Consider the following 13,251-nt stretch of genomic DNA (forward strand, 5'->3'; position numbering starts at 1 on the left):
GCAGGGGGGGTGGTGGTGTGAAACTGGGGGGGACACCCGTCCCCCTTCAGCGCCCCTCAAAAATAACAGCGCCGGCTTTTTTTTTTAACTTCAGAGCTTAAAAAAGGAGCAGTAAAAACAAGTTACATTTAAAAAAAAACTGCACCAGAAAAAAGCAAACGTCTTTTTTCCTGGTTTCTGCTTATAAGATTTACAGGTACTTAAAATAAACCCATGAAAAACAGACCCAGCGCGCTGGAATTTGCTAACTAGGGAGAGCAATTACCCTCCCAGGCTCCCGAGGCCGGACAGAGGACTGGACTTTTTGGAAATAAAACTCGTTGAGAGCCTCTCCCCGCTGGCTGGGGGGGGGCAGAGGTGAGGAGAAGGTGTCAGAGCCCCTGGAGGGATGCTCCTGGACCAGCCCAGGTGGGGACAAGGGTGGAAAAGTCGGTGGGACGTTTGCTTCTCGTCGTCGTGGCTTCAGCGGGGCAGATTGCGCCGCTGGTTTCACAGGAGTGAGGAGAATTAACGTGAGGTGCTGGAGTAAAAGTTGATCTGAGCTTTTTCTGGCAATGATTATGTGTAATTGATATGTGTTATATCGATTATATCACATATCAATTAACATACCGATTAACTATAACTGCTGCAATAGTTGTAAGTCAGGCCTTCTTATGAAAGTAATGCCCCAGTTTCAGATGACCTAAAAAAAGGGAAAACAATTGGATGGTCACATCCAGAGGGTAGTGGTCAACAGCTCCATGTCCAGATGGAGATCAGTGATGAGTGGTGTTCCTCACTGGTCTGTACTGGGACCAGTACTGTTCAGTTTCTTCATCAGTATCATAGACAGTGGGATCGAGTTCCCCCTCAGCAAGTTTGCGGGTGACACCGAGGTGAGTGGTGTGGTGACATGCCTGAGGGACAGGATGCCATTCAGAGGGACCTGGGCAGGCTGGAGACATGGGCCCATGTGAACCTCATGAGGTTCAACAAGGCCAAGTGCAGGGTCTGGCACCTGGGGCAGGGCAACCCCTGGTATCAATAGAGGCTGGGGGATGGAGGGATTGAGAGCAGCCCCGAGGAGAAGGACTTGAGGGTGCTGGTGGTGAAAAGCTGGACATGAGCCCACAATGCATGCTCACAGCCCAGATGGCCAACCACAGCCTGGGCTGCATCAAAAGCGTGGCCAGCAGGTCATGGGAGGTGATTCTACCCCTCTGCTCTGCTCTGGTGAGACCTGGAGCTCTGTGTCCAGTTCTGTGGCCTCCAAGGACATGGACCTGTTGGAGCAGGTCCAGAGGAGGCCACAACAGTGCTCAGAGGGCTGGAGCACCTCTGCTGTGAGGACAGGCTGAGAGAGCTGGGGACCTTCAGTCTGGAAAAGAGAAGGCTTCAGAGAGACCTTACTGTGTCCTTGTGCAGGGGCATTGGACAAGATGACCCTTAAAGATACCTTCCAACTGAAACTACTCTATGATAGACTCTGCCTCTCTCCTTTCAGTGATACATTAGTAACAAAGGATAAGAAAAGTAATGAAAAATACAGAACCAACCATAGTTAATGTAGAAACGTAAAGAATCACGTTTTCTCTGAGCTGTTCCATGCACGAGTGGAAAGTGAAGTTTGTGCGATGACATAAACACGAGAGAAGTAAAATCTGAGATGGGAATTGATTTTTATAAGACTCTGTGGTTGGGAGGTGGAGGTAGTTTCACACCAGTATTCTGAAGGAAATGATTTGTCCTTGTCAGTATCCCTTCATCATTCCTGGCTGGGAGAAGGAGCTCCTGTCTCCCACAGCAGTCGTAAAAGACCTTTGGGAAGGATGAGATTTTCCTCCTGAAATATTAAGGGACAAGTAAAAAGAATGTTAAAAAAAAAAAAGTATTAAAAATCCATTAATTGTGTTCTCCCACCAAGCAGGAGCTCTCAGCAGAGCAGTTTCCCTTGCAGATTCAGAGCTGGGACCAGCTTGGCTGCCGTGTTTGTAGATTCCCTTTGGACTAAACACTTGTAAAAGGCTTTGTCCCCTTACTGTCCCTGCCTGTCCCGATGGGAACCCCTGTTGGGAAGCGAGGAGCAGCCCCCGGCCTGAGTTGGGACAAAGGGGCTGAACTTGGGCACAGGAGGCGAGTTCGGTCTCGCAGCTTCAGCGTCTCCCCAACAATCCCTCAGCAAGAAATGCCGCTCATGTCTGTGCCTCGTGGTTATTAGCTGCAAGAAATAAAGTTTTAAAACTGTAATTAATCATTTCTAAGTAACCTCTTTTTCTACACATTTATGGCATCAATGGGTATGACTGTTTATTATGTCTTACCTATAAAATCTGACCTGTTTTATATACTCTTTATGGAAACAGTGTACAGTCATAAATTAAAAGATGGAACTGTTTTGGATATTTTACTGGTGGTCCTGTATTTTCCTGCCAAAAGTGCAGCTGGTTTAGGTTTCTCGGGATAACATTATAAAAGGCTGTATGCGTTTTGCAAGTTTATGCTTGAATTGCCAAGGCAGAGGTGGAATGACTCAACCTTCCCAGGAGCAACACGTACCAAGTGATGAATCCAAAGAGCCGGCTGAAGCTCGGTGGCTGACGCGGGACGGGGAGAAGCGGTTCTCGTTTATGGGTTTTTTACCCGGCGCTCACAATTTGAGAGGGTGGTTGTGCTGACCCCGAGAGGCTACAGCCCGTGTCCGTCTGTATGTGATGGGCTTTGGGTGCAGAACTTGCCAAGAACCTGGCCTTGGACCTGCCTTAGGTGGGGTGCAGGAGCTATGGGGTTACAGCGGTGAATGGAACCATTCAAGCCCCCTGGAGCAGACACCTTGAACGGGAGCCCTGGGTGGGCAGGGCTGGGTTTGAGCCCCCAGAAGGAGCTAAAGGGGAGCCTGTTTCAACCTCAGCTCATCGGTCTGGATGGTCTGCTGTCAAATTAGCTGGCTCTGCAAATGGGTGGCCATGCTTAATTAATCGTGATGTCCAGAGGCCTCTTCAGCCCGAGTGTTGATGACAGGCTCTTACAGATCCAATTCCCTGCTGTCGGTGGGCTTACTCCCGAGGAAGATAAGCCCAGGAGCAAAAAGTTCAGCCCCGTTGTCACCAGAGCAGCTGGCACAGTCAGCTCAGGGGAGCACCAGCCACAACTGGAATCCTGCATCCAGCTCTGGGCTCCCCAGTTCAAGAGAGACAGGGAACTGCTGGAGAGTCCAGTGTAGGGCAACCAAGATGATGGAGGGATTGGAGCATCTCCCTGATGAGGAAAGGCTGAGAGAGCTGGGGCTCTTTAGCCTGGAGAAGAGAAGGCTGAGGGGAGACCTTAGTAATGCTGACAAGGATCTAAAGGATGGGTTGAAGGAGGATGGAGCCGGACTCTTTTCAGTGGTTCCCAGTGACAGGACGAGGGGCAACGGGCACAAGCTGGACCATGGGAAGTTCCACTCCAATCTGAGGAAGAACTTCTTTGGGGTGAGGGTGGCAGAGACCGGGAAGAGGCTGCCCAGGGAGGGTGTGGAGTCCCCTTCTCTGGAGATCTTCAAGCCCCACCTGGATGCTCCTGAGTGATGTGCTCTGGGCAGCCCTGCTTTGGCAGGGGAGTTGGACTGGATGGTCTCTAGAAGGTCCCTTCCAACTCTGACAATTCCATGATTGTGAGCCGACGTGTTCACAGGTGGCTCACAGGAGGTGGCTCCATCTCCTTCCTTCCTCCCCCAGAGCAGCCTCGGCCTCCCCGTGCCGTGAGCCGTGAGCCACGCGGTGTGTGTTCCCTCTCTAAGGGAAGGCTTCTCTTTGTTCCAGGTACCTCAACCATGTGCGAGCCGTTTCTCCGCAGGATCTCGCTGGGGGCTACACTTCTTCTCTGGCTTGTCACCGCGCCTTACAGGATGCTTTCAGTGGCCTTTTCTGGTACCCCAGCTAACATCAGCCCGGGACCAAGGGACGCCCAACAGGAGGGGAGAGCAAGTCAAGCCGGCAAAGGTTGGGTAGATTTGCTGCCATCTGCTCCGCAGCTAAGCTCCAGTCACTTGTCTGTGTCAAAGCAGCTGTGTTTAAGTGTTAAAGGAAAAAAAAAAACACACACACACACAAAAAACCCAAAAAAAACCAAACCAAACCCATCTGCACCAGAGTTTTGTGAAATGGTAGATGGGTTTCTGTGGAGGGGGAAACTCGTTAGCCATGTGGCACTTTGCTGAGGGAGGCTGAAGCAATAAGCCACATCTAATGGAAGATGTGAATAACTCAGCTGTATATGTTTGAGGTCTAAAGAAATACACTTGTAAATTTTTTTTAAATAAAGCCAGACTTTTTTATTGAAGTTTGTGGTTTTGCTCTCATTGCAGGCTTTTATTTGCACAAGCATTTAAATGCCATTTTGATTATAACATTTAGTGTCAATATTCAAGCCTGCATTTTCTTCCCATAAAACTAGTTTCCCCAGTTCACACAAGTGGGTTTTTCCTCCTGCCAGCTGGATGAGCTGAGAAACCCTGGAACTCTGCTGACACAACTCTTATGCAGGGTCCTTCCTGGTGTCACTTGGTTCTTACCTTTGTCTGGAAAACAAATCTTTAGCTCAAAATCTTTCAACTTTGCTCCTGTTGAAGCGATCTAAGAAGCCTCGATACAAGTCTCGGTCATTAAAGTAGTCAAAATTGGCTCAGTTTGGTTTTCTCTCCTGTTTAGCTCTGTTTGCAACTTCGCTGTCGCACTTTCAGGAGGTTCCTTAGGCAGGACCATCCCTTTGTCTGGCTTTTGGGACGACCCTTTCCGTTTAATCTGCTGCTTTTCCATATTCCTTCCCTTCTCCTTGTGGTGGGAGGTAGACTGATTGCAGCAGAGATGGGCTTCCTGGGGCAGGATCGCTCTTTGCTGTGAGTGTCTGTAAACTGCAGGAGTCTGGAAACTGCCCGGGACAGGCAGAACCTCTGGAGGAAAGCCTGGACCACGTTTTATGGGTCACCCGTTAACTGTTGCTGAATACTGCTCCGAGGAGCGCGCTGAATGGATGTATTTTTTCGCTGCATTGTAATAAAGAGAAGAATAAGCTTTCTGCCAGACTCGGAGCTTCCTTTGTTGAGGCAAAGTGGAGGGAGGTGTCAAAATTCCCATCGCCCTTTCTCTGAAATGCTGTTGTTTGTGCCCAAACTAGTTGCCGACGGGTGCTGGTGCCCGCGGGTACAGTCGCACACGGGTACAGTCGCACGGAACAGGCTGTAGCCTGTGGAGCACTGCTGGGTGTAGCCACACAACACTGTGTGTAGCCACACAATGCATCACAGGGACCGCTCGCAGCCCGGCCCCGGGACGAGTCCCGCTTTCTGCTGGTGGCCCTTCTCCTTTCCTTGACTCAGAGTAGATGGCTGCCACCACCGCCCCGCTGACCTGTCTCCAAACAACCAGACGCTGTGGGAATTTGTTCCCTCTGTCACACGGAGGTCTCCTCTCCCCCGTTGCAGGACAGCACAGTCCCACCAGGATTCCGCTTGGGAATAGCAGGGAATAGCAGCAACCATGGGGAGGTGTATGTGTACAATTTCAGGCTCATTCAGGCGGGTGAAGACACACCTCACCCACCATCGGCTTCACGTTCAGGTGGTTACGCCTCAGGTCACTGCCCTAAGGGATGGAGAACTGCATCTGTATCAGCGGTTGCTGTTTTATGTAGAAGGGTTACACACAGAAGTGGCAACTGCACAGAAATATGGAAAAAACCCTGGTTCGGGGTACAGCTCCGTATCTAATCTGCTGCCTGCCGCTCAAACTACAGCTCTGCTGCTAAAATTACACCGGCATTTAATCCTCATGTGGACAAAACTTCTAAGAACTAAAAATCCTTCCCTGCCCCGGGATGCTTCAGTCACACGCTTGCTCCAAAGCACCAGCTGTGTCACCAAGGGCAAGGCTACAGCATCAAGCCGCTGAGCAAAACAGCTACAGGCCTTATCGGTTGTTTGGGCGAGACCCCAAATGTGGAGGTGCAGCCCCCAGCGATGGAGCCACAGCAGCAGAGCCAGGGAGGGTGAGGACATCTGGTCACCGAGCTGCTGGGGTGAGCGTGGGCTTGGGCTGAAGGAAGACACCTGAGGAGCAGCGGGGGAGGCAGAGGGACAGCAGAGGCACAACCGCCGTGCGAGAGGAGGGGGCTGTCCAGCCAGGTGCTGGGTTTCAGGCCGGCGCTTCAACGCAAGCCTGTGCTCAATCTGCAAATGTTGGCATTAGAGTCTTTCCTGCTTTAACGGGGGCAAACGCTAAGCTGGGAGTCAACCAATCCCTAACTAAATCTCAGCGTTAAAAAGCATTTATTACTCCAAAAGCCTAGGAACAAGGATAGGTGGCTACTTGGGCCTTTTTGTATCTTGGGTTAAGGTTTCGGAAGGTTATCTTGCTTACACAAGAGCTGTTTGTGCGTTTGCTAACAAGTGACCCCATATTCTTAAACACCAAAACCATTTGTCAAAGAGAATCCAAGGCAAGGGTTCTGCAAGTCATCCTGCCAGACCTGGCAAAACATAACATTCTGCTTTTGCCGCAAACCGCACGTGATGGAAGTGACACAGCAGAAAACCATCCCGGTCTCTGTCACTCAATTCTCACGGGGCGCGAAACAGTAGAGAGCAGAAAAGTACCAGAACGCATTTATTACCAAAAAAAAAAAGTGAAGTTTTGTTTTTGATAGTAACAACAATTTCCATCTGCTCATTGATCTCACAATTAAAAGAAAAAAAAAATAACAAAAAAGGTAAATGCAGGAAGCAAGGCTCACAAAGGAAAGCTGCAACACACGTTACACAGCACCTGAGGCGGGTGACACAGGTCTGCTTCAAATAATCCAAGGGATCCAAGCCAGAGGGAACCTACGGAACCTTCTAAGGTTTCTAATTTCTAAGGTAGTTACCGCAGTCTTCAACTCAGCAACTTTTCTTCAGAGCAGTCTCTGCTGGTACACAGACGCTTAGGGGCTGGTTTTGCTGGAAGAAGGTTAGAAAAAGCAAGTTGTTTAATGTAGAGTAAACAGACAGAACTAAACCACAACTTCACGCTTAAGGGATTTAACAGGAAGAGATGAGAGTTAAAGTCAGGATTAACAGTCAGGAATGGAAACTGTTACAGCAATAATGGGGGATCTTGACTAAATGCCAGAAAGGACTTACAAAAAAACCTGTATTGAGCTACACTTTGACCTACGTCTCAGTGCTACCCAACAACGGTGGAAAAATAAGTTTCATGGCATTAAAGCTTTATCAAAACCTCTATTCCTCCAGTTCGTGTCACTGCAGAGAGAAAGGCTCCTCCCTCTCCCCTCTTGTCACGTACTGCAAAGCCCAAGATCCCTGAAACCAACTACCTTCTACCAGTACTTCAAGAAAAGATCAATTATGAAAAGAAACAAGTAAATAAATATCAAATTCAACATTAAAGATCTCTAAATTGCACAGAACCAGATTCTGCTGATGTAGTGACTCCAGAGCTAAAGTGAGCCTGTGCAAGCCTAAGGGAGAAGGTCAGAACTGGGACTTGGGAGTTCACCACCGTTCTACCCTGGGAGAAAATGACGCTCCGGTTCTTAATTTTTAGCGAGCAGATACGTGTGCTTGACGTGAGACACCCCACCCTGCCCCAGTAGGAATCTAACACGTAACGGGTCTGGTTTATGGCCTGTGGGATGATCCTATCCAGTGCACCATTTTGCCTGTGGAGGCTCATGCTGGGATCAGAGGAGCGGAGCCGCTGTCAGTGAGAGCGCACGAAGCCCTGCAGCTGCTGCACACGTGTGGGCACGGGGTCCTGCTTGCCACCTCCTCCCTCACAGCCAGACCCAGAATGGCCGTCACGAGGCTGAGGTGGCCCACAGGGCTGGCGAGGTGGGACCAGCGTGAGACAGTGAAAGGTTTTGCCTGAAATCCAAGTGCCACCCGGGAGGCTCGTTCCTTACCTTCATCAGGGCAGGGCCTCTTGTAGAGCACGTCCGCCGGGATCTGGAAACTGATGCACAGCATCTCCTTGTTTGGTGCAACGTTTCTCACCAGGTAGGTGGAACAGCGTCCATCCAAGGAGGTTCCCAGTGAAGCTTCCGCTCGTTCTTGAATATCTTTGGCGGGGTCGTCATGTTTGGAGAAGCCGTAGCAGTGCACGGTGGGAAGGCCAGCAGTGCTGCACGGCTCTCCCACCAAGAGATGCCTGAAAACATCTAGAAATTCGATAGCCAAAGCTGGCAAATTCATGACTACGTGAAAAGAGGTTTTCTGTTCTTCTTTCAAAAGCGGGAGCTCTTTACTTAGTTCTTCTCTTACTGGGCCCAGGAGGAAGTCCCTGCCATCCATGTTGAATGCTTTTATTTTGTTGTCTACTTTGTTTAGTTTGCAGTTGTGCAGGAGCCAACGGTAGGATTCAGGATTGAGATCGTTTGCAAATACACGGCACCGTTTCTTTGCTGCTGGAATAGCAAAAGGTCCAATCCCAGCAAAGACATCGAAGAGGGCATCACCGGGCTTTAAAAGCTCAATGATACGGCCATGCTCTGTGGAAAGACGTGGGTTCCAGTAGACCTTGGAGAAGTCCAATTCATATGCAATATTATTTTCTTTGACCTGAAAGTCCAAAACATTTGCTTAAGCCTCTGTGTTCAAATTCCAGGCAAGTTTCGGCATTATCAGTAATTAAGACTGCTAAAAAACGAGGTCTTTTATCAAAAAGTAATGCATACATTGGCATTTGTCCCATTAGTAGTACACATGAATCTCGTATAAACAGATCTGCTCATCAGAAATAGCCATAAGGAATGTTCTAATTGTCAATCCAGATGGCTGGCTTATGCATGTCTCAATCATCAGGTGGAAATAAAGCAGCAACTTAAAATGACGATAAAAAAAATAAAGTCTGAGGCTCTTCCAGAGCTTTGTGGCCAGCTGACAACTCCTTTATTGAAAGCAGACCTTGGGAAGATGCCTCAAGCCCTCCTTAGCAGAGTCCACGCAGTAAATAAGCGTTTGAGAATGATACAGCACAAGAATGGCAAGAGTCAGACACATTCAAAGCCACAGGGAGCCAATTCTGCAGCTTGAAAAAATACTGTGCTTTATCTCTCAAGGTGACAGAGTCTGGAAACTGATCCAAACCCAAACTTTGGGATGACCGCTGTCTTAAGAACAGACCCAGAAAGAAACAGTATTCGAGCGGGATGCAAGATAATACTGACTTTGCACCTCCACAGTTGAATTGTGTGACTCTGAAGTAAAGCAATTTCAGATCCAAATCACTGCATCATTTGTTTTGCCGGCAAGAAACATCCTGAAATCTCTCTGCACTCCTCGGTGTGCAGCTCCGTGGTATGCAGGCTTAATGAGCTAACACCAGCTGCATAATATTTGATTATTGCTTCTGCCTCTACGATTCAAGTGCCTTCTCTGTGCACGTACAGGATGTTCTACCAAGCTATTCAACTTTTTTATTTGATAATTTAATGTTTTCTCTTCTAAAAGCATGAAACTGCTAACAGCTAGGAAAAATATTTTTTTGGTCAAACTAGTGGCCAAGTTTCCAGCTAAAGACAAGAAACCCTACGTGAAGAATAGTTGGCAGTTACATAGTGCTTTACACCTGAAAAACATCAAAACAGGAGAGATGAGGTTTGTCTTGCTGCTGACAGAAAGGAAAAAGGCACAGGCAAAATCTTGCCTAAGTTGCAAAGCCAGTGAGATTTAAAAACAGTCTTGGGTTCAGTACCCGCCAGTCTACAAGGCTTGGTGAGATTAAAAACCAGCGTTTTCTTAGATCAAATCCACTAAGTAGTTTGGCTTCAGAGTGAGAAATACCCCTCGCTACAAGTTTGTAATTAATATCTCTGTAAGAAAAGTCTACTTCAGCGGCTTTTACACATCATTAAAATCTAGGCTGTAAACTTGAAAGAATACGTTATCTTCATGATCCTGATGGTTGTGAGCTTGGTCTTGGCAGACCAGGACAAATGAACATAGAACATGCAAAGGAATGGTCTTAGTAGCAGTCTTTCCAGTAGGTGCCTTTGGGTTTGAACATATTAAATTAAAAATAACAAGAGAAAAAAAAACCCTGTACCTTGGTTACCAGGTTGCTCTCTCCAGCAAGCACTTCCATTTGAAAATTTCTGTACGTGCTGTCAATAATACTGGTTTTATTCACTGCACAGGTGATTCCTGGATTCTTGTCAATTATAACCTGGCCTGAAAGAGAGGGCAAAAGATAATCCGGTTAAGGGACTACAACTTCTTCATGTTCTACAAGAGATACAAACGCTGTTGTTTACAGCTAAATTAACACAAGTAAGCATGTACTAGAGCAACCTTCCTCTAATGATTCAGGGTTGCAGGTGTGACATCTTTCTAAGGCACATACTTTATCCTGAGCCAATGCTCAGTGAAGTGAGACCACAATTAAAAGGAGAGAGCCATCCCTTCTGTGCACAGCCACAGCAGCAGCACAGAGCTGGTTCAAGTCAAAATATAAACCAAAGTGCTCAAAAGTTTTCTTCGTACAAGTAATAATTTACCAGTAGAATAACTGTTAAAAGGATCTTTTTAGCAATATACACAATATATTAATTGTTTTTTTGAGAAGAGTTGTTTTACCTACCAATCAAATATCTGTACGGTAGCTGATGATCTCGAAGATTCAAATGAGCTATGTGACCAACACGGCTAAATCCAGAGGTGACATCTTGACCTTCGGGAAGGACCGCTCGTAGGATCTCCTCCGACTTGAAATTCTCGTAAGTCAGCTCCAAGTTATACTTGGACACCTCAGGACAAACATTAAGTCGTTTTAATACCTCTTGTTCCGATTCTCCCAATGAGAATTCTGGTATTTTATGAGGATCCAGAATAACGAGTCTACTCTCCTCATCTTCTGGATCCTCAACCACGCGCTTTAGACCGGGACGCTGGAGGACTGTATGTTTTAGGGACTTCAGCAATGTATTTACAGTTTCTTTCTTGACTTTAAGAACTGGAACAACAACTGTCCTTTTAAAAGCTTCCCTGTTGAGTAGTGTCATCCCACGCACTTCGGGACATGGTGAATACAGTTCTAGATTAGCCTTCTCCTCCACAGTTTCAGGCATTGTAAAAAAACTATTTTTTTTAACAACTACAAAGCACCCAGGTATCCTGCCAGAATATTGCGTCAATAGCATCCAAACTGCTGGAAATGATGTATTTGATGCAGCTGTCCTCAAATGATTATTTCTCAGTAGTCTGGCAGAGTATCCAAATCTCCATAAAGTCCTAGAAGAGAAATTATTCATTTTATAGACATTAGGTAATCATTCCATTAAAAAGGCTGCAAATCACACAGATTTGCTGTTCTCGTAAACTAGAATTTCCATCTGTACCAAACAACCCACAACAGTTTAGTACAGCTCTTTGTTATGAATTACAAACTACGGATTTCTGTTCTTTTACAAATGTCTTTTTAGATTTAAACATTAACTAATTTTAAGCACTGAAATAATCCCCCCTTGCCAAAATACAGTGACCTCCCTTTGTTCTAATAAATGTGATATTGATCCCAGTAAGCCAAGTGGAAAAATTTCTGTCTTGCTCCTACTGGTGGAACCCTTCTGCCTCTGATAAAATTCATTACCAAGCAGTGGTTGCTAGAAAACAGTTATTAGCAGGAGTGGTCATAATCACTCTTCAGCGATTTCTGCCTCCTATACCCAGTGGTAAGGAATTACACACTCTGTAGTGTCTTTGCTCCATGAGCCGCATGCCAGAAAGACAATGAAATGCAGAATTCCCCTAAAGGTACAAGGAAACATTAGTAATGTCTGCTCAAGTAGCCAAACCCCTCTCCACAGTTCATTCACAGGATGGAGACTTGAAAAGTAGCGTTACGCTTCTCTAAATGGTTTCCTCCACTAGAGCCAGTCCAAAGGGGCCCAAATTTTCTGATTCTGCATTGGCTGCTCGAAGGCAGAAACCAATGATTTAGATAGTGTGTTAGGCTGACATTTCTCCTGACTTCTTAGAAATTTTAAGATTGGGGGTTGGTAAGAGAGGTGCAAAGTAGCTCTGAAAGGAAACTGGTTCTCTTTCCCGCCTCAGACATCTACACCCCAACTAGAGACCACAGCCCTCCGTCAGGGTAACGAGCCATGCTGTCTCTTCTTCCAAAAAGGAGCTGTGCTTGACCCTTAGCAGAGCTGGTCCCCGACAGACCCCAGCTCCTCGCTGTGGCTCCCTACTCCTCCAAGCCAGCTCACTTCCCTATGCCACGGTTTTGGCAAAGCACACCTCCTTTCCCTGTTGACTCAAAAATAAACATCACATTTTTCACATCTGCCACAGAGAGGAAAGTCTTCATCCAGAGGCCAGAGCATCCCAGTGTTTTTCTTCGGCATTCCCCTTCTCTCTAGCTGGAAACTGCTGGCCTAGCTTGCCCAGGCTTCTCAGTACGAGTTAATCCCACAAGATAAAAGCCCCCACGCCAGGTCTGGTTGGAGATCACCCGTCACCAGAGGAATAAAACCTTCCCAACATTCTCTCTGGAAAGACCTGCCTTTCCCCCCATGACCGAGGTCCCACCGAGGTCCCCGTCTGCCCCATTCTTCCCTCAGAGGAACCTGAGGTGAAGCGGGGGGTGCTGCTGGGGGGCTGCTACCCACTCTGCCCGGCCCCAGCTCCACACTGGGCACAGAGACCCCCGGGCGGGTCCCATCATCTTTGTTACACAGACTCCTTTCCCTTTGGATTGCTATCAGGGAATTGTTGGGAGTTGGAAGGGACCTTCTAGAGACCATCCAGTCCAACTCCCCTGCCAAAGCAGGGCTGCCCAGAGCACATCACTCAGGAGCATCCAGGCGGGGCTTGAAGATCTCTAGAGAAGGGGACTCCACACCCTCCCTAGGCAGCCTCTTCCAGGGCTCTGCCACCCTCACCCCAAAGAAGTTCTTCCTCAGATCTGAGTGGAACTTCCCATGGTCCAGCTTGTGCCCGTTGCCCCTCGTCCCCACTGATAAGAGCAGGTCGCAGAGGTGCCGGCCAGGCCTCACCCAGGGAAGAGAGACGCCCGTCAGAGCGAGGGCCTCTCCCCTCCCCGAGGAGAGCGCTTGCTGGCTGTCGCCGCCTCAGGCCCGTCGCCGGGGGGCTGCAGGCCCGCTCAGGCCGCGGGGGCCCGTAGGCCGCCGCCATGGCCGCGCGGTCGCCATGGCAACACCCCCCCCACCGGCTCCCCCTTCACCCTCACCTCATGCCGAGCCCTGCCGCGCGCGCCGGCGCCCCTCCGCGTC

The 13,251-nt window shown here is 48.2% G+C and overlaps 2 protein-coding genes across 4 annotated transcripts in view; one reads left to right on the forward strand and one right to left on the reverse strand.

Moving 5' to 3' along the window:
- MNAT1 (MNAT CDK-activating kinase assembly factor 1) overlaps positions 1–5,037 on the forward strand; it is a 127,225-nt gene extending 122,188 nt beyond the window's left edge. Inside the window, exon 8 of the mRNA XM_014966594.1 lies at positions 3,783–5,037. Within this exon, the coding sequence (XP_014822080.1) occupies positions 3,783–3,903 (121 nt within the window). The 3' untranslated portion in view covers positions 3,904–5,037. The remainder of the gene's footprint in view (positions 1–3,782) is intronic.
- A 1,573-nt stretch (positions 5,038–6,610) lies between these two features.
- Positions 6,611–13,245, reverse strand: TRMT5 (tRNA methyltransferase 5). Of its 3 annotated transcripts, none has more exons than XM_014966592.1 (5): positions 13,209–13,245; positions 10,596–11,245; positions 10,062–10,186; positions 7,921–8,575; positions 6,819–6,955 (listed from the first exon to the last, which is right to left on the reverse strand). In XM_014966592.1, the coding sequence occupies exons 1-5, from the start codon at positions 13,211–13,213 to the stop codon at positions 6,891–6,893; spliced, it is 1,500 nt and encodes a 499-aa protein (XP_014822078.1). In that variant the 5' UTR covers positions 13,214–13,245; the 3' UTR covers positions 6,819–6,890. The 3 variants fall into 3 exon arrangements, with proteins under 3 accessions (XP_014822077.1, XP_014822078.1, XP_014822079.1); XM_014966593.1 differs by lacking the exon at positions 13,209–13,245 and adding an exon at positions 12,901–13,017; XM_014966591.1 differs by lacking the exon at positions 13,209–13,245 and having other exon boundaries at positions 6,611–6,955; positions 10,596–11,491.
- Positions 13,246–13,251: the final 6 nt, after the last annotated feature.

The sequence above is a fragment of the Calidris pugnax genome, unplaced genomic scaffold (assembly GCF_001431845.1).
Source record: "Calidris pugnax isolate Ruff unplaced genomic scaffold, ASM143184v1 scaffold74, whole genome shotgun sequence".
NCBI lineage: Eukaryota > Metazoa > Chordata > Aves > Charadriiformes > Scolopacidae > Calidris > Calidris pugnax.